Here is a 20,510-nt window from a genome sequence, read left to right as displayed (position 1 = left end):
TCGTGTCTCGTCTTGAGCGGCGCCGAGTGCAGCTGTGACAGAGTGATGCCTCCGTGTTCGATTACTAAGTGCTTCTGAATAAAGTAAAAGGCTATCGAATTGCATTGCTGTACTGCACTACCTGTTGCTGCAATCGGTGTTGCACAATACTGGCTGTACCTGGTCTTTTTCCAACCCAGTCAACTAAACGTTGCACGGCATAACGTAAATAAAAGCATTAAAGGTAAAGTAATAATCACCACACGTTAGTCGCTATCCCCGGCTAACGTGTTACATCTTATATAAAATATATCCATTAATAGAAAACCTAATAATGTCTTAATTTCTTTAATATTGAATTCCCGATAGCAACAAAAATAAGATGTTCAAAATGACATATTTTCTGAAAAACTTATGTATGTATGTATAGAGATACAAAAAACAAAAACAAAATTGAATTACACGAGGCGAACAAATAATAAAAGTTCCTACATTAAAAAAAAATCGGTCAATAGATACTTAAAATATGACAAAGTACTCACAAACACTCACACTTTAATTCGTAGGGTCAGGAAATATATTTACAGTACGTTATCCTGATGTGTGATTTTCTGTCCATCATGAGGCTTCTTATGTAATAATGACAACAAAGCACTGTCAAAGCTTAATTTCTGGAAATCGTGTGTTTTAAATATAAGTTGAATTATTTCTTATTTATAAATAAGCTTACAAGTGAAGCTAAACACTGAAATTAAAAAAAAAAAAACAAAACAATTAACACGCGGCACTGGTGATTTTATTTTAGTGTTTGAAAAATAAAGTGGCATTAAATGCAAGCATAATTTTCACTGATAAAGGCCAATTTTTAAAAGTAAATGGTGTTAATTTGTTCAGCTCCCTTCCCGAAAGGAGAAGTAGGGTACCCTATTGTTAAAAATATTGTCTCTGCATAGGTAAAAGATATTTACTATTATTGATCTAGATTGATTTACGTATTGTAACGGAAAATTATAAGAAAAATACTGTAACGAAAACTTCAACAGCTCTTGTGGAACAAGAGTATCTTATGTATAGTACTGAACAGGATACGTAGTTTTACATTTTTATTACTACGTTTCCTTCTTAATTGTTCTTGAGCACTCGTCATGAACATCCATTAATATGCACTAATTGTACACTTTTTTACACAACGTCACCAGTGACACTTGAGTAAAAGGCGATCTTTTTTGCAACAAGGAGGCCGCTGCACTGGTTTACACAAATTTCAGTTTTTAATAGAAACTAAAAAAGACAACGCTGTCTTTTACCAGGGAGCACCAAGTACACAAGGTCACAAGGACCATATATGAAGAGGACCGATACATAAAAATCTTTTGTGCGAGGGCCATCAAAACCATCAGTACTGGCAGCTGTATCGACAAAAGAACATACATTGTTATCATGCGACCACACAGAGGTAGTGATGGACCAGGCTATCCCTTGTAGTAATGCATGCAGAAGGCTAGAGGAGACAATTTCAGAAAAAGGACGTAACAGGCTGCTAAGCACTGAAAATAAGGCGAGCGACGTAAGCACTGTCAGCTTTTTCAGTTATAACATCAAGGTGGATCTGGAGTACATCAGGAGGAAAAGAACGGAGCTGAATACTAAGCAATCAAAGAAGTATTTTGTTGTCACAATACTTGAGCTGGTAATTAAAAATATGGTGAAAGTGGTAACAACAACATACACAAAAATAGGGATGCCGATTGAAGAAGGCATAAAAGTAGTTTGGTACCTACTGCATAAGTTCAAGGAAAACTGTAAAGCGACAAAAAATCTCTTCGAACAATCTGATAATGATTTTATAAGCAAGACGAACAAGATCAGAAAAAAGGAAAAAGATTACATGCTCGATTAAATTCAGGTCTGTAAAAGTGTTCTGGCGACAAGCAGAATAGAAATCCCGAAGCTCTGACGGAGGACCCTAATCCACTTCCGAAATAAGAGAAAAGGCCAGGGAGAACTAGAAGTTTTTTTCTAAAATAATAATAGACGGCAGTGAGAGCGTCAAATAAGATGATGCTAAAAATAAGAGGAAAAAATGTTTGCTATGCTCACAAAATGGCAGAGCTTCACCGAGGTCCTAAAAAATGGGGTCCGATTTCAAGGTAGAAGAGACTGATATTACAGTAAAAGAAGTCATCACATTTAATAAAGGAGATCTCCTCCTAAAAGTTAGAGAAGTAAAGAATAGAAAGGCCCTAGTCAACAGTCTAGCCAAGACCGTTGAAGGGCTAGGATCAGTAAAAAGCAAAAAAGGGTCACATAAAGTCTCAAAGAACAAAAGCGGAACACCTTATATGGAACCAAGCTGCGCTGACTTACTTAAGTCAACAAAAATGGGAAGCAACGGGAATCGATGTGCCAGCAAAACAGAAAATGACCAGACAAAGGAAAGAGAAGACAACATCACTATGATGATGACACCCATTTGAAAGGTTACGTCATGTCAGCGGCCAACACTCTGTGGCCCCGGCTTAAAGTTTTACTGCGAAAGTGGATCCCGAGTCAAGTATCCCAGGAGATAGGCCTTGCTAGTTAAGTGGGTTCAATCTGTATCGCCACTAAAATTATAGTAAAAAACGACATCTTAGGTAGGCTGCAAGTACCATACAGAAAGGTAGTTCGTTCTTCCTTCTATTGTGTATAAAATAATTTGGGACGACCTCAGATAAAAAAATTATAATTTTAACATAATGATAATTCAATAATAAAAGAAACACTAGTTGTAATAATGATAATAATAAAAATAATGGTAATAGTTAGATACAATACCTTTGCTTAAAATGTACAATAGTAGTAACGATAACAGTTTACTTGTTTAATTTACTCTATCATTATTAATTCATATTATTAAAAAAAAAGGAGATTGGAAAACAAAAAATGTCTGATCACATATAACTGACCAAGCAGTTATGCATTTTTCCAGATGTCAATACTGTGCAGAACTTCTGACTGACTTAATTGATTCGTAAAGCGCTTAAATCAATGTATTAATTATTTATCCAACACTTTTTCTGGAGCCAACAGAATTATACAGAATCTGCATACATTATAAGTATTTATAAATATGAATAATTATACCTACCAGTTAACTATTAGTGATCAATTAGTATCTGACAGGCTTAACTTTTTAATATACTTACTAAATACAGTGAAAGAAGTTTTTACTACTAAATAATATAAAAAATCATTGATAGGAATGTCCTTTAATACACGGTTACATAAAAATTCTCATACACTATTAGTTATATTTAAATATGTTGACTTCTTACGTACAATACATTAGTCATCTAAGGTTATTATTTCAACAGAGGTATCAACACATGATTTTTTCATTTTAGTTTCACTGGACTGTTTGTCTACCAACTTACGGTTTGATTTTTTAGACACTGAAATGTTGTGCGTATTCGAAATACTCATTGATTGAGGTAAAGTTGATATTCTTGGCTTCTTAATTATTTCATTAGCATACTTTTTTGTATGCTCTGTTTGTGGGATAATCTCTAAATGGGAATGTTGTTGCAGATGAGATAGCACAGAAAAAGCCTGGTTTTTATCTGTATTTTCTAAGATTCTTGCTGGTTGGTGTGAGCTATAGATTTTTGATTTCGATTTTTGTACAGTGGATAACTCTTTCAATCGTTCAGAAAATGTTTCATCTACTGTGACCATCTTACCTCTTAGAGGTAATGGATAGGTACTAGTTTCTGTTTGTTCTGTAATTATATTTGGTGAGGGATTTCTGACTGATGATCTTTCCACCAAATTAATAACTTTAGAAGATAGATGAGGGCGTTGAATTTGTTTTTTAAGTTTATGCTGTAATGAAATTGTCCTTTCTTTATCTGTGCTTGTAGACCATTCGCTTGTCGACCCAACGTGTACTGATTCAGGAAAAACACTTTGATCTCCTCTATTGTTCTTAAATGTTTTTGCAGTTATATATGTTTCGTTACATGGCAATGAACCTGTCATACTCCTTTTATTAACATTAGATATAGAACGTTTCTGACTAGGCATAATTTTGACCCTTTTTGAGGAACAAATTGTCACACGTGGAATGCTGGTTTTTTCACTATCAGTATTCAAACTTTTGATGCGTTCATCGCTCAAACTATTCACAGGGCTCACAACAGGCGTTATTGATATACCAGGTCTTTCTTTCATACGATCAAAATTAATTTTTGGCTTGTAGATACTTGGTTCATGAGTCACTGAATGACTGGAAATAACATTTGTGTAATTCATACTTGAACTTGAAACAGTTAAATTATTTTGGTATTGTTGTAAGATATTCTGGTATATTTCTACTTGATTAAAATAATTAATTGCTGTGTCCATTACATTGACTCCGAAATTTGATCCAAGCATAGAACTTAAGATGTTTGCTTCAATAAATGCACTACTTGAGTATAAATTATCCGTTAAATACTTGGGATCACATATAAGTGTAGTTTCAGATAATGACGGTTTTATTTCCATTTGATTATTCAACACCTTTGATTTATAGTTCGATGTCTGTTGGGATTTGGTAGTAACAGATGTTTGAACTTGGTTTGAAATTTCATAACTAAATATCTTTTGTGTCTTTTGTTCTTCATTGATAGTCAATGCATCCTTTGTTGCATTGATGTTACCATTGAGGATCTATGACAGAATTTAAATTTTATTGTTATTATTTATTATTATTAAAACAATGTATAACATATAAATAATTAAAAAAATAAATAATTACACATACATTCAGTGGAATAAATGCATTTGTCTCATGTGGAACTCTTGCAACATTTTCAGCAGCGATTGTTTTACTTCCTCGAAGTTTTATTCGACAGAACTCTTTTGCCAAATCAAATACATTTCCCTGAATTTTTTGGTTCTGAACCATAAAGTAATAATGAGAGCGTTAATAAAAAGCATTTGGCATTAAAAAAAAAGTGTAAAAAACTGACCAGATTTCCTGTATATTGGACGTATGCATCTTCTAATATTTTTTGGACTTTTGGTAGTTCTGACACACGATACTCTGGTATATTCTTCATGTAATGGTATGTGTGGTAAATATCAAGCAGAGTATTTGTGTGATCACTTAGGGTAGTATAATGGTTTGTAGAAGATATTTTTTGTATACTTTGTGTTTTTATTCTGTTTCTTAAACATTGCAGACACAGAGTCAATGCTTGGACTGATAGTTGTTCTCTTTCTTTATCTCTTAAGTATTTTCTAAAATAAAAAAAAAACTTGAAATAAGATACCATTTACATTAATATATAATATTAACAAAACGTACTTGTCAGCATCAGGTGACTTTCGTAATTGCATGCACACCTCAAACAACATTTTACTGTCATTTGTTTCGTTTAAAACTTGCATTAGAAGCAAAACACACTTAGACATATGTGAAGCAAAACTTCCTGGTCTATCGATTTCATGGATCGGAATTCGCCAAATTCCCTATCAAAATAAGAAGTTCAATATAAAAAATTACAACTGTGTATTTTATACTCACATTAAAAAAATTCGTATTTTTTCTTTCAGCAAAAAGACCTTGAATCTTCTTGTTTTGATGAAACTGACAAGTATAAGTTCCTAATAAGAGCTGTTTGCATTTTAAAATGCTGCGGTTAGTTTTATTATTAAAATAAAAATATGCTAGACGATAAACAGATTTGTAGTGTTCTGGAAATCGCAAAGCACAATTTTCCAATCCTGCCACACAATACTTAATCAGTTGACATATTTCTTGATCCAATGCATACGAATCTATAAAAAATTTACCCAAATATATTAATGAATCTACACATAGATGTACATAGAGTAACAAATTGAAAATATTTATGACTATGTTAACAAGCTTATTGTATCGTAAATTTTTAAAACACATTTTTTTTTTTATTCTCATACAAAATTTCAAAAAAAAAGTGTTCAAAATGTATAACTGCCTACAGAAAGAACAAACATATTATAGTTTTATTGTTACTGCATATAAAAATAAAAATTATGTATGTACATATTATTTATACTATATACATATATAATATAGTTACTTGTGTGAGGCATTCAATATATACCCCCAAAACCCCCAACACCTCCCCTCAGACCACCTCCTGAACCCCACAAATAAGCTAAAATTCAACCGTTTCCACCGTTAAATTGAAATTCATCACTTTTTCTTAGAACCCTCCCACAACCCCCCACACAATTTTTCTTGTCCCCACACAGCCTTTCCACACCATATTTCTTATCCCCTTACAGCCTTTTCTATTAGGTATAAATCACCCCTGTTTACAATATATTTATACTTAGTTGTAGAAATGATTATTCATTTTTTTTCCTCACCATCGAGGAGGAAAATAGATGGACTTTATACATAATAATGAAATATTATATTCATGTTTTATTATGTAATAACATAAATAAATAATATACTGAAAATCGTCATATAATTATCATTAAATTGTTTTCACTTACTAATAAGTATAAGGTTCTCGGTGCATTCAACATTTTTTATTTAACTAGTATTTTAAAACGATGTAACATTCATTATTTCTTACATGTAAGTATATGGTACAACTACATATATAAAATAAAATGTTACATAATTAAAAGATAATTCATAATAACCATAGAAGTATAGCCTAATTTAGTAAGTTTAAGTAAATAACTTATTAGATTCAGCTACATCATAACCACAAAGAGACAGAACTCCCTGAACCCAATTTTAAATTAGGAACATATTTATAATATATATATATATATATATATATATATATATATATATATATATATATGTATGTATATATATATATACTTATTTTACGTATATTATTAATTTATACGATTTTATAATGTATCAATAATTTATGTTTATTTATATATGTTATCCTAATTGAAATAACCCATCTGTCCCTTACTTATTCCTTCGACATATACAAGTGATGAAATAATTATTGTTGGATTTTAATTTTATAAATCAATAAACCAAAACTTAATTTTGTAATTGCAATTTAAAATATTGAAAATGATAAAATCAACCAAACATTTTTAAAACAGCTATAATTTTTTTAATAACGTGTATACAAAGCTTTTATATTATTATAAATTTCGATTACAAAATTAGACATTTTTTGTACTAAAAAATAAAAAATTAAATTTTTTTAACGACAAAGTATCATCATAAAAAAAGAATGCATTATGTTATGTATACTTGTTAAATGACGAAATATTAATAAATAACATTACTGTTTATTTATTGCCATAAATATTTCCAAATTATCTATAAAAATTATCGAGTAAAGTCAATTATTTATGTAAACATCTCTTTCCAAACAATATTTTCTATTTCTGTATTTTCTTGTCTGTATACTTAAATAAAATCAATTATTTTTATTCTTGCATCTTAATAAAGCCACATATAATTGACTATGAGAAAATAAGGATTTTCTTAAATACAAACCTACTTTATCGAAATTTTTACTTTTAAATTTGTTTATTGTCATAGCAAACACCACAAAGATTAGGAATAATTTACGATACAAAATAATAGGTAATGTTAAGGTGTTTCCAGTGACTGAAGTTATTCTTGGAATGAAAACTCCATTTTCAATCTTTTCTCCAGTTATTATTTCTTTTTCTATATTATGCTGTAATATATTCGTAATTCGTAAGCGTATTCCATTTCACAGTCCATCTGATATACTTAAATATAACTGTCAGATTTATTAACTCTTTTATTAGTTAAGTTATCTATACAATAGTAAGTTTTTATTTCTGCAGTTAATTTTTTAATAAAGAGTGACTTAAAAAATACCCCGTTTTTGCAACCTCGAAAATCGTCCCAAATTGTTAATCAAATCATGATTTATCATTTAAACATTTACCTGATAAATTCTTAAGAGGGGATCAGCTTTGGTTTCTTAGATATAGGAGGTAGAAGATATTGAAATATTACTAATGACCGTATAAATCAGGTTTACAGTGAGTCTCACAAAATAAAAAGTGCTTTCGCGTAGCTTACTAAACCACTATATTATTATGTTTTTTGGGTCGCTGATTCCGAATCCGAGGTCAGATGACCTTCTTAACGGATGGTTCAAGGTTATTTGAAGGTCAAATCTGAATAAAATCCCCAAATCTAGAATATACTAGAATCCAACACTGATTCTCATAGCTGCAACTTTCGCAATCGCGTATAGTACATAATTCTAATTTACAATTAATTATAGATTTATCGAAAGCAAACGATTGCAATCATCACAGCTCAAGATGAACTTGATTATAATGAATATTATATTGGTCGAGGAATGTGTCTCGTTGATTTTTTGTGTATAGGACTTAATTTTATCATTGAAATTCATTTAGTCGTCTCTTTAATTTTCTGTATACAGACCTTAATGTTATTATTCAGAATCCTTTTGAGTTAAAGTCAATAACTAGTGTATTAGATAATTTGAGTCTCAGCTTCTCTATATCTGACTTTGAGAACAATTTTATACAGAAATGTGTATTTATTAAGATCCATAATCTTTTTTCATATGAGAGTTAATCTTATGGGCTCCTGAGATACATTCTTAAAGTAATTAAAGCTAACCTGTTAAATGTATAAATTATACTACTAATAAGTATTAACTATACATACAGGTACTGTAGTCAAAGACTTTTGTCTTTTTGTTGTAATTAACTAATCATCCTTTGCAGACTGTGCTACGACCGTGTTCAAAGAAATCCTGGCATTCAAACTTACTCTACATTGCCAGATCTGCCCATTTATAGAAAAGGCTTGAGCTCACATAATCGATGTACATTTGGGTGTAAGAACCCATCAAAATAATTACTGTCCCTAGCAATAAACGTGGGCTCTTTTTAATGAATTATAAGTCCCTTGTTGAGTCTAATGCCCATATGTGCTCTGAACATTTCAATGATGTCGATTGTTGACCTTTAGTGAAACAAATATTTGAAGAAATATCACCGACGGAGCAAAAGTTTGTAAGCGATATCATGTTCGAATACTATCAGAACCAAAATAAAAATGTAGGTAGTACATTCGATATCAATACACTTGAGACTATGGCAGGTGGGCCTTTTAAGTCTTTTTTCGGATTTGAAAAAAATAAATTTAATAAAATATGTGAATTCACTAAGAACTGTGAATCAAAAGATGTAGCTATTCTTTTGTGTAAAATTCGCACTGCACTTTCACATGAACAATTGGCTTATCTCTTTGGATACTAGAGTATTTCATCAATTTCTAACCATTTAGAAAAAGCTAGAAATGATTTAATTCAAAATTTGGTTCCTTACTTTCTCAATATTCTTAATCGTAAGACCATAATAGTTAATAATACTCCATTGGAAAGAGAATTGTTTGATATACCTGAAGATAAAAGCTGTATTATTTTTGATGCCACTTATCGGATAGCTCAAAAATCAAAAAACTTCGCTGGTCAAAAGCAGTTGTGGAGTGAGCAAAAGATATTGCCACTTGTTAAACCCATGGTGGGATGAACGCCAAACAGATCCATACTATTTGTCTTGGGTCCTTTTAATGCGAACCATAACGATGCACAGATTTTAAATGATTGCTTTCAAAGATATCATGAGCTATTATCCGTGCTTCATAAAAATGATGTTGTCTTAGTCGATAATAGATTTAGAGATGTAATGGACTTTTTAAGAGATGAAAAAAAGCTTAGAGCATATATACCTGGAGCTGGAGAACGCGATACGTTTGAAGCTAATCTAGCCAGATTTGTTACTAAGGTGCGATGGATGATTGAGCAAGTATTTGGGCGACTTAAAAAAAAAAAATTCAAATTGCTTGCTGTATCAGCTCATAATGCCACACTGTCCTATGACTTCGATTACCTGTTAATTGCTTGCGCGTTACTTAATTTATTCCACAAACCAATTCTATCTGATAATAAATATAAAAATGTTGGGGATACTATGAAATCAAAATTCAATGTACCGAATAAATTGAAAGTAGTTGTCACTGATCTTAATCTTTCTCAACAAAGAGTTCTATTCAATGACACTGCTTTCACTTCTTTGGATAACGAAGGAAATAATTCGCTAATGCAGTTTCCTTAGCTTTCATTGGCGAATTTGTATGAAGTTTGCCTAGGCCCTTATCAATTAAAAAATGCCATGTCACACTATCCCGAACATGTGGCGGAAGATATATATTTAGTACAAAAATTCAATCCTAATGCAAAACATAGATTTGCAGGCTTGGATTTTTCTAAGTAAGGCCTTAACGTTATCAATCCACTGCTCTTGAAAGTACATATGAAATCTCGCTATAGAAGTGAAAAAAGCCATTATATTTTTGTACTTATTGATCGAGCTAAGAGAGGTGGACTAGCTATCGTCGAATATTTTTGCACATGTTAGAGTGGTTCAGTTCAGTTGGATGCTGCAGCCACATTGCTACTATTATATGGTACTTGGGATACGGTCAATATAATGTCATAAGGGTTCCTAACCCAGATATATTGAATGTCTCTAAAACTATAGAAAAATAAATTTTTGCAGTTTATGACGTTAAAATAATATTTTGTTCTGATTATTTCTAAATGGATTATTGATTAGGCGTATTGAATTTTGCACACCTGACCTCAGATGCGTGATCAGCGACTATAACATCATTGGAGATCCAATTTTAAGGAATGTTAAAAGTTGTTAGTTCCCCCTTTCCCAATTTCTAATGATAATTCTGAAAATTCCTTATCGTGAAAACGAGTATTGATTTCTAATTTAAAAATTTGGAATTAGGCCCACAAAAATGAAGATTTGATAGTTTGTTCAATTATAATTTTTCTACTACCGTTTTTATTACTGGGAGAAGTTGAAAAAAATCACCTCATTTAATGATTAATTTATTTCCAAAACATTTATTAGTATTACATGAATCTATTAACGTTCTGTCAATTATTTCCAGCCCTTTATTTGGAATCGTTGGAGCTTCATCCCAAATAATTAAAAAAATTTCTCTTAATTTTTGTTCATCAGACTCAAATTCTAAAAAAGCACTCTCTACATTATTAAGATCTAAAGGAAGTCTAAGAGTTCTATAACTTGTCATTTTCTTTGGAAGCAAAATTGATGTTATGCCAGTTCATGCTATGAACATTTTTTTACTTTAAGAAATAATAAATTAAACTAACGTTTTATGTAAATAAGTTTTTCCCGAACCTCTCAAACTATCTATAATGAAAATATCATTTTTTTGTTTGCAAATAATATGAAATATTTTTTTCTGGTCATTATTTTAGCTTCAATACATCGAGTTAAACATTTTTTTCCTGTAACGTATTTTTACATCTAAATATTTTATTATTTTTCACTTTTTTTTTTTTTTGTAGGTAAACTAAAGCATTTACATGATTCATCTTCTGATTCTCATATTTGCTCAATATGTAAAAGAGCTGAACTCTTATTATTATCAGGCATACACTCCGTAAAAATTCTTTGTGTTTATTCCATATTTCATCACTTTAAACGTTTGCTAAAATTAAAAACCAAGCAAAAATCGTCTTCATTAATGTGAAAACATAACAGCAATGGCATCTTTAAAAATGTCATCTATTTTTTCATGATTGTCTATTAAACCCATTGCAATTGAAGTATCTTTCAAAGTTTCATTTGCTATACCTTTACATGTTCTAATATCTTCGAAGGATATTGAAACAGTTACTTTTTTTAATACTAGCACCCCCCTTCCCCCGTCGCGGCTTTACCTGAGACTCGCTGAATGGAGCACATGTATGTTGATGCATAATATAGAACGTTTTTAGTAAAAAATTTTACAAGTATTTTTGATACTTCTTAAAACAAAAAGCTTCTTATGGAAAACATCGTTAAGAGGAAAAAAATGTTATGATGCTGAAAAGTGCCGTACATTCCTTACCTCATAAGAAAGGTATTGGCCCTGAAAAGGGCCGTTGATTTGTACTTATTAACGTTGTAATGTAATAAAGTGTTAGTTGTTGAAGCTGCAAAGGTAAAAATATAGTGTAAAATTATATTTTCAGTTACTAAACTTCATTATATATAATATCTCTAGTTTTATTTCTAGAAGGAATTAAAACAGTCTGATGCGTCGATTACCAGTTTTTAAAAGCCGGACATTCAGTTGTCTATGTGGAAAACAGTTTGATCGTAAGCCTACACCCACAAAATTATAAGTCTGTCCTTGCAACTTGTTAATGGTCATGGCAAAAAAAACTTGGACAGGAAACTGCAAACGCTTGAACTAAAAAGATAAATTAGTTGGTATCATCTAAATTCTTGGAATAAAAGCTATTTATTCTAATGCTGGACCTGTCAAAATAGTAGCTTCTAGAACATTATTTTGCAAAGTTTCAATTTGCAGTCTAATTCCATTACACAGGTCCAGGGGTTAAAGATTACGTAGTAGCATAGTCGAAGCTCCAACTTTTAAATTCAACTTCTGGGGTAGAAATCCTGATGGAGTTAGGGAGCTTAAAAATTTCTTAGGATAATTAACAACATCATCAGTTACGAAACCTGAATCAATAGAAAGGTACTTTCGAGAATCAGCTACAATCTTTTGAAGAATACTGTTCCTAATTTCCTCTGCTGTAAAATTTTTCGGTGAAATTATCGCTCTCTCATATAACTATTAGTATGATTTGTTTGAAAAATTTTCAATGTCCGGGTGGACTTTAGAAATAAAATTATGGACAGTTGTAACCACTTTTCCAATGGATCGATCTAGGGTGATAAAACCGTTTTCATTTTGTATCATGCCATCGCCAATTTTAACAGCTGTGTTGGGAATTCCGTGTTTCCTCCACAAAGATGTGCTCTTACATTAGTACATAAATGAAGAGACTTTACATAATACCAGATAAATGATGATTCAAAACAGGCATGAATAATATCAGCTTTAGTTCCTCTCGGAATTACTGGTAACTGCTAAAATCACTAACAAAAACAAATGCAATGCCCCCCATTAGTTTCTGGTTTGATCTTAAATCTTGCGATGTGTTTTTAATTGCTTCAATGTGAGCACTGTGACTCATTGTGCACTCATCCTATACAATACGTGTTGTATCTTGAAGAATTTTTCTAAGTGGACCATTTCTGCGTATCAAGCACGTGTAACCTTCTCCAGAAAAAACACATAATGGGAGTTTGAAAGTTGAGTGAGCTGTTCTACCTCTACTCGAGAGAGTGGCAGCAATGCCAGAAGATACGACAGCAAGGGACAGTTTTCGAGTTGATCTGCTTGGGCCAACGTAAGAGTAATTAGGAAAATTTTTTCAGTACATCCAGGAGCATTCAGGAAAAAGACTTTTTCACTACTATTTCAGACACTATCAATCATACGATCAAAAGCCTATTGTTGGTCTGAAACTAACTTTGGAAGATTTTGCTCAACATAATTATGTAAATAATTATAATCATAACTACGTCTGATGAAATGCTCAAAAGGATCATAAGTACAGAGTTCACTTTGAACCGGTGAATTGAGCCCAAATACAGTCAAATTTTTTTCTGAAAGAGAGATGATCTTGTTTTTAACTCTAATTAAACTTCTGTTTAACATTTCTTCACAGAATTAGATTTCCAAATCGCTGAGTTGAATTCGTCTGGAGTGAAAAATATCTTCGTATAATTGTTGTTTAAGCATATCCCACAAAATTTGAGGTTGCAATAGCTCACAAAAAACTAAAATAATTGCAAATAAGTCACGTTATTTAGATAGATTTTTAGACAAAGCAGCAACTGCGAGTGTTTTTTCCATTGATCATCATTTTCCAATAAACCAAGTGCGTAGCAGGCAGCTCTAAAAATTGCGTAAGTAACACCATCAACGGTTTTCAAGTACTCAAACGAAGTTGGGCCTCGAACATATTACAGTAAAATTTTAAGATGGAAACACTCCGACTGTGTGGCATGAATCGTATAAGCTCTAACTATGGCTGAATCTTTTTTTACTCTTGGCCAGCCTGGAACATCTTTTCCTTGTATTCTTTTTACAAATTTGTTATGATCCCATCGGTAATAGGCGGCAACTTCGGAGTACAAAAGAGTTTTAGCAAAATCATCTATTACGCAAAGTTCAAAAAACACAATCAACGTTGTTTTTCCCCGATTTTCGAGAATCTGTTGGATGTTTTACTGATTGATGTAAGCTCTGATAATTTTCAAGGTGAACATCTAAATGGAAGACTGTAGGATACCGTGCATGAATCTCAAAATCAAAAAAATGCCAAAATCCCGCAGAGGAACTAATGTAGCATCCATTTGCATAGTTTGAAATTTCGTCAATATTTTCAACTGAAAAAGTAGCACGATCTGATCCTTTGTTGATGTATTTGCCAATATATTTAATTGCTTGCACTGAGTGACGAAATTCCACGTTAATGTGTGCATTAAAACATCGAGATAAGACGGGTGAGTACGGTACAACCCAACGGTTATCAATGTGTATATCTTTACCACGATTTTTAATTACTGAACTATGACCTTCATCTGCAGAAGCTCTTCTATGATAGGTCGGGTAGCCGTCATCTGCAGTTAGGCTTTCTCTAACATAACTCCGAAGATACATTTTGTACACATTCCATAATCCATACATGGTAAAGCCATTTTGAATTCGACGCAAGGTTCATGAACCATATTTTTTGAAATAATATTAAATAGCAAGAGATCTTGTTGAGAAGCTGGCAATTCAGCTAAAATAATTGTATCTATTCTATCCGGCTGAATTTTTGTTTTAAGCCATAAAAGTATGTGCACATGAGGTAGGCCTCGTTTTTTCAATTCAACACTATAGATCCAAGCATCAACTTCGCCGTATATTGCTTTCTTAGTGAGGAAATCTATAAGTTACCTTAATTTTAAGTGGAAGACCCTTGAAACAATGTCATGCCTGTCTGAAGGTTTTCGATTTTTGGGTAATTTATTTTTCATTTCCAACCACTCAGGGTTACATGTATAGGTAAAAAATAAACATGGACGCCTAAATGCACGTACGTAGGCCATTGAATCGTAAGTTTTTGCATCCACATATCGCGGTGAGCCAGTGAATGAGGATGATAAAATTGCAGGCTGTCCGATACTGGAGGGTTTAATGTTACTATCATTATTTATTGTATCTCGTAGATAAATGTCAATTTTAGCACGATCAGCAACAAATTGATTGAGTATGTTTTTATCATGAAGTAGATAATTTGTACAATCATTTTTCAACATAAGCCTATGAGAGTAGAATTGCACGCAAGAAACAGTTTTGTTCGGAAGACTGTGAAGTAGTATATCAACAGAATATTCATTTTCTCCGAAAACAAACATAAAATGATATTGCAAGGAGTCGTATAATCGGTGGAGCTCAGAACTCGCTCCAACCGTCTATGACGACCATGTAGAATAATGTCTCTAGCGCCTTTTTCCTCGTCAACTTTTAGTGCAGCAACTTTGTTTACTCTAAGCGCATTGTATCGTCCTCAATGCTCCCCAACATGGGTTCAGTCGACATGAATAGTCAATTTCAACTTTTCCAGTTCATCTAGTATTCAAAAATCATAATTGGATTTAAAATTTCTTATAAGAGGATTGCAACCATGCATAATTTTTAGTAATGATTCAAGCAAAGTTTTTTTTTAGGGCATTATCTGACCGAATAGAAATTTGTTCTGCTTCAGACATGAAATAGATTTGTAAGCACTGTAGACTTTTGTTCTGTTTAGGAAGTAAGCTGCCTATTAAGTGGTATACTTGATCTTGAATTTTAAAAGTTGGCATAAAGTTTCCTTCTCTGATCTCTTTTCCTCTAAACGATGTTATTTGAAATTTAGTATTGTAACGTCTGACAATATAAAGGTAATGTTTTGATAGGAGAGTTCGTCTATCAACAGACACCTCACCAATTCTGGAGGGTTTTCCAATGGATCAAGAGAAACTTTACCACCAGAATAACAAAGCCCTGGAGCTTTATTTTTTCATTTCTTAGCGCCACAATGAGAACAAAGACAGACGATTTCACTAATTTGAATTGCTGGAAGATTCAGGTCATCAATATTAGGGTTGTAATAGAAAGCGGATCTGTCACTTAAATGGTTATTCATTCGTCGATTTTGCCACTGCTGTTCTGATCTCGATGAATATTCTATATCAGTTCTATAGACTGTATCTCAAATAATTTGAAAAGTTATTTTGAATCATGATGTAAAAATAAATAAAAATTGTTGTGTCAGCCATTCCCCATGTAATAATGGATAAAAATGTATTTCGTTCGGCCAGTAAGACAGTCTGTAGAAATAATATTGTAACACAAATCGTTTTTCACTCTTATTCAAGTAATTTTCAAAATAACCAGTACTCCATCCTAAATCACCCAAGGGAAAAAATAATGGAAACACCATAGGATCAGTAAAACGAGATAGTTTACTTAAAAATGTTTGTTTAGGATAATTACCAGGTAATTCTTTTGGGTACACAAAGATCCAAGTTTTCTGGAACTCCAAAGTTTGAAACTTCAATAGCACCGCATTTTGCAATCAATGGTTAATTGTATGTATGTTTTTGCTGGCTAGTTTTTCCAAAAAAATTCATTTTACAATTAAGCACATCTTCTACATTTATGATTTGCTGTAAATGTAACTTTTTTGCTGTAGGATTGTCCTTTATAATGTTTGTCAAAATTTCAATATGTTTATTAAGAATCTTACTATCATTAATAGATTTTAACCATTAGATCAATAGCAATTTCATGATCATATACATATAAAGTAGATTTTTTTTTTATTTTTCATTAAAATCGGAGTTCAATGTGTTTTGAGCAACATGAAAATTTTGTTATTGAATTTCAATATTATATATACCTTTTTCTTTTTTTGGAAAGTGTTTTCTGAAGAAAAATGACACCATGAGTAGATTTTATAATATTTTATTACATATATTAATAAAATATAATATAGGCGTAAAATTTCAAATGTTTATTTTTTTAACTTAGTAAGAATACTGAAATCAATAAATTTTCAAACTTGCGGTTTCTTAATATTCCGAGAGAATGCAGTAAAAATAATGTAAATGAATTTTGAGTAATTCAAGATTTACGAAAATAAACTTTCATCTTTCCACGCCGAGGGTTGGCATGCGAAGCACGCAGAGGGACAAAGCCCTACTTGTGTATACAATATAATATACTTATTTTTTACAAAGTTATTAACATTAAATATTTATCTCTTGTTCCTCTCTTTCTTTTGCATTCTGCTTGGCTTCGCCTGGTATTTTTTTTATCTTCGACCCACTGTCTGATTTTTTTGCAGATATTTGTAAGAAACTCATACATTGCATACAACGCTAACCTCTGTGATTTTTAATACCTCTTTCATCTTTTGCTTTGTATATAAGATATATGTAAAAACATTTTATGTAAAATCTCTGCTCATTTTACTCGTGAATTTAATTGTAGTTCTTTTACAAATTTTACTACAATGTCATCTTTCTTAGCTGCCTTTTTGTTTTTCACCTTTTTGGATGAATAAACTACTTCTTACGCTTGTCTTGTTAAATATTAGGAATAGTTTTTTATTTTTTCTGTTAGTTATTTTCCTAAAGATTGCTTAGAATATTCTTCCTATTTGTCTTTCTCCATACTTTTAGTACTTTTCTAGGCCCAAAAGGTCTTTTGGCACTCCAAAATTTTCGAGTTCCTTTATTATCACAAATTTTTTCTTTTTTTCATCCTATCTCTTTTCATTTAATTCATTTTTTTTTTATTTTTATAGTTTTCCTTATCTCTCCTAATTTTTGACTTAAACCATTTTTTAAATGACCACCTAACAATTTCTTTTTGTCCACTGTACTTTTTTCCAATAACTTGTATGACCCACTTTACTTACATTTCTTTTTATATCAAAATTTTTTGCTACCTCCAAGATATCCTAAGTTAAAAAGTTTCACCTATCTTTCTGTTTTTTTTTTTCTTTTCTACACGTTTGCTCTTCTATCTATGGCACTTTTCAAATTGTTTTATTTTCCCTACTTCAGTTCAAGTATCGATTGCCCGTTTTTTGTAACTCTATTCTGATTTCGAATACATTACGATTCCTAGCCTAATATATTTAGTATATCACTTTTATTACCTTTATTAAATTGTAACACCCTATTTTTTGCCTTTATTGTGTGTAATCTTATCTTTGGACGCTCTAATTGCTGTATCGCTATTTGCGTTTCTTCGAAATAAATTATCTATTTTCTCCTTAAAATTTCATTAGATCACTATATTTCTTTTTAGTTTATGAAAACTACTTTAGACCCTTCAAACAACATGATTTTTTTTGTGGTACAACCCTTATGACCCAGCGTCGTGCCCAAAATGTCCCACAACAGCTATTATGTTCCACTTACACTGGCTCACTGTCAATGAGTAACTGTAATGCCCCCAAGGAGCCACTAATAGAGTCCCCCCGCAAGCCACCAATCCCTCCGCAAACCCCAGACAACCAACTGATTCACCCGAGAACGGCACTTAATACACCTCGTGATTCAAGCTATTCCTACGCAAATATCACGCTGCTACTATCACGCAACCCTTGTTGGCCAATATTCTAAAATGAGGGGCACAGAAACGCGTAGCTCTCACTGTCTCATGAACTTTGAATCAAACGAACTGTATACGTTAATATTCTCACAACTTTCCTGTTCCTCTAGACTCCTGGTTCTGGATGTTGACTCCAGTTCCAGTCTGCTAACGACCCATGCATCAACCCGATCACACCAAGTCGATGAAGACTCCACAGCTTTCTTTTCAGTCAAGGAGATTCTTAGAAGAAAGCCAGAACAAATCACGAGCCACAACAAAAACCAATGCTCCCAACTATAGGCAGAATTTTCTAATTGCCTAACCAAGGGAAAAACGAAGCCAACCCAAAAAAAACGCAACTGCTTGACCTTGGCTACTTTTCCTTGCTCGATACTTTGGGTAAAATCCCTACCAGCAACACTCGATCGATCCCCTGCTGTCGACCAACGATTACCGATTGTTTAATCACGTACTAGCGCTTACGTTAACTTATTTAAGTAGCCCTTAACCTTTGTTAGCTTATTTACTTAATCCACAAATTATACCATTGCTATCATTAACCTCGTCCTCATATTTCAGGTGATTTCATTTTACCAAGAGTGGAAGCACTGCCACAAGTAACCTTCTTGCTAACGACCAATAAACCATAACTTTCATGCTAGACTTACGTCAGCAATGCTTAACGAACGCACACGCACAATTCAGACCTGGAAGGAATCACACCATCCCAGCCATCTCATAAACATAAGGAGCAAGGATTTTGTGAAACCTGACTATTGACCTAGAACCATAAATGATCTTTTCAAATCCCTGCAATATTTCTATTGATATTTTGAATAGTCAACACTCCAAAAGTATCGGTAAAGTCTCTTTGAGCTTTGTCGAGTGAGCTATTGAAATTAGTGTAAGCAAACAAGATAAAAATTACCCATAATTGATGAAAATTCAGACTAGGCAACAACAAAAATTTCTTTTAATAGATCTTGAGCCCAACGAAAAACGTAACCACTTTTGGACAGAAAAAAATGTCAGCAATAGGTCCAAAACAAATGGTAAAAGTACTTTAAACATGTTTTTCGCTTCTACTGGAAAAGCTGTAATTTGGACAAATAATCGGCCTTGCTGTTTTTCCGCAAATTACCAAAAAGTGCCAATTTCACCCTGTTTTTTGGTAGTTCGTAACTAGAGTTCTAATTACTATTTTGTCTTCAAATTTGCGAAAAAATAGCAAAGCTGACTAGGTCAATCAGGACTCATTTTGTTCATCTTAAAATTGCGCTTTTTATTGTGGGAAACGTTTTTTTCCGAATAACAGTTTGCATGGATATTGACCGTGGGCAATATCCATATGGCAGATTCTCTAGGATAACGGCTTTCATGACGTCATGGCGGGCACAAACAGTATGTGCCTTACGATGCAGGGACTCAGAACCCCGTATTGGCAGCTGTTCAGGATGAGAAAGCGGGCCCGCAGGCGTCGTCATCAAGCGACTGCAGCTATATATATATCGGTGGGTAACTTGTTATAATTACAGTATCCTTTGTCAATACAGGGTGTGATGGTATCTCTATTAAATAAATTGTATTCGTACAAGGTATAAATTGTTGTGTTGCAAGGTATATGCAAAAACGTTACCATAATGCAATAGCAATAATATTAAAATTCAGAAAATTTGATTTATTGATTACTATTACGTAGAGTCCAAAACGAAAAGAAATGAAGAAATTTTTGAAAAATTTTTCTAAAGGTACTCGTCTTGATGATATACCCAATAATAATTTTAGATTATGTCATACAAAACTAAAATCCATATTTGATGATATAAGCAAGCCAAATATTTTCGAAAAAGTTATTTCGTATGCTTACACACCCAAATTTTGAAAAAATCCTACCAGGTTCACATTGTTATAACATTCTATCCTAAAG

General features: G+C 32.3%; 1 protein-coding gene across 1 annotated transcript in view; it reads right to left on the bottom strand.

Annotated features, from left to right (window-relative positions):
• Positions 1 to 3,214: 3,214 nt before the first annotated feature.
• Positions 3,215 to 20,510, bottom strand: part of LOC106636407 (calcineurin-binding protein cabin-1) — a 431,120-nt gene continuing 413,824 nt past the window's right edge. The window contains exons 16-20 of the mRNA XM_089593628.1: positions 5,531 to 5,784; positions 5,312 to 5,475; positions 4,974 to 5,244; positions 4,766 to 4,900; positions 3,215 to 4,671 (exon numbers count right to left, since the gene is read on the bottom strand). Coding sequence (XP_089449754.1) covers positions 3,307 to 4,671; positions 4,766 to 4,900; positions 4,974 to 5,244; positions 5,312 to 5,475; positions 5,531 to 5,784 — 2,189 coding nt within the window. The 3' untranslated portion in view covers positions 3,215 to 3,306. The remainder of the gene's footprint in view (positions 4,672 to 4,765; positions 4,901 to 4,973; positions 5,245 to 5,311; positions 5,476 to 5,530; positions 5,785 to 20,510) is intronic.

This window comes from Copidosoma floridanum, unplaced genomic scaffold (genome assembly GCF_036245765.1).
Source record: "Copidosoma floridanum isolate Cflo_tuat_1 unplaced genomic scaffold, Cflo_Japanese_pri ptg000020l, whole genome shotgun sequence".
NCBI lineage: Eukaryota > Metazoa > Arthropoda > Insecta > Hymenoptera > Encyrtidae > Copidosoma > Copidosoma floridanum.
The sequence above is the reverse complement of the archived record's forward strand: the minus strand, read 5'-3'. Positions and strand labels throughout refer to the sequence as shown.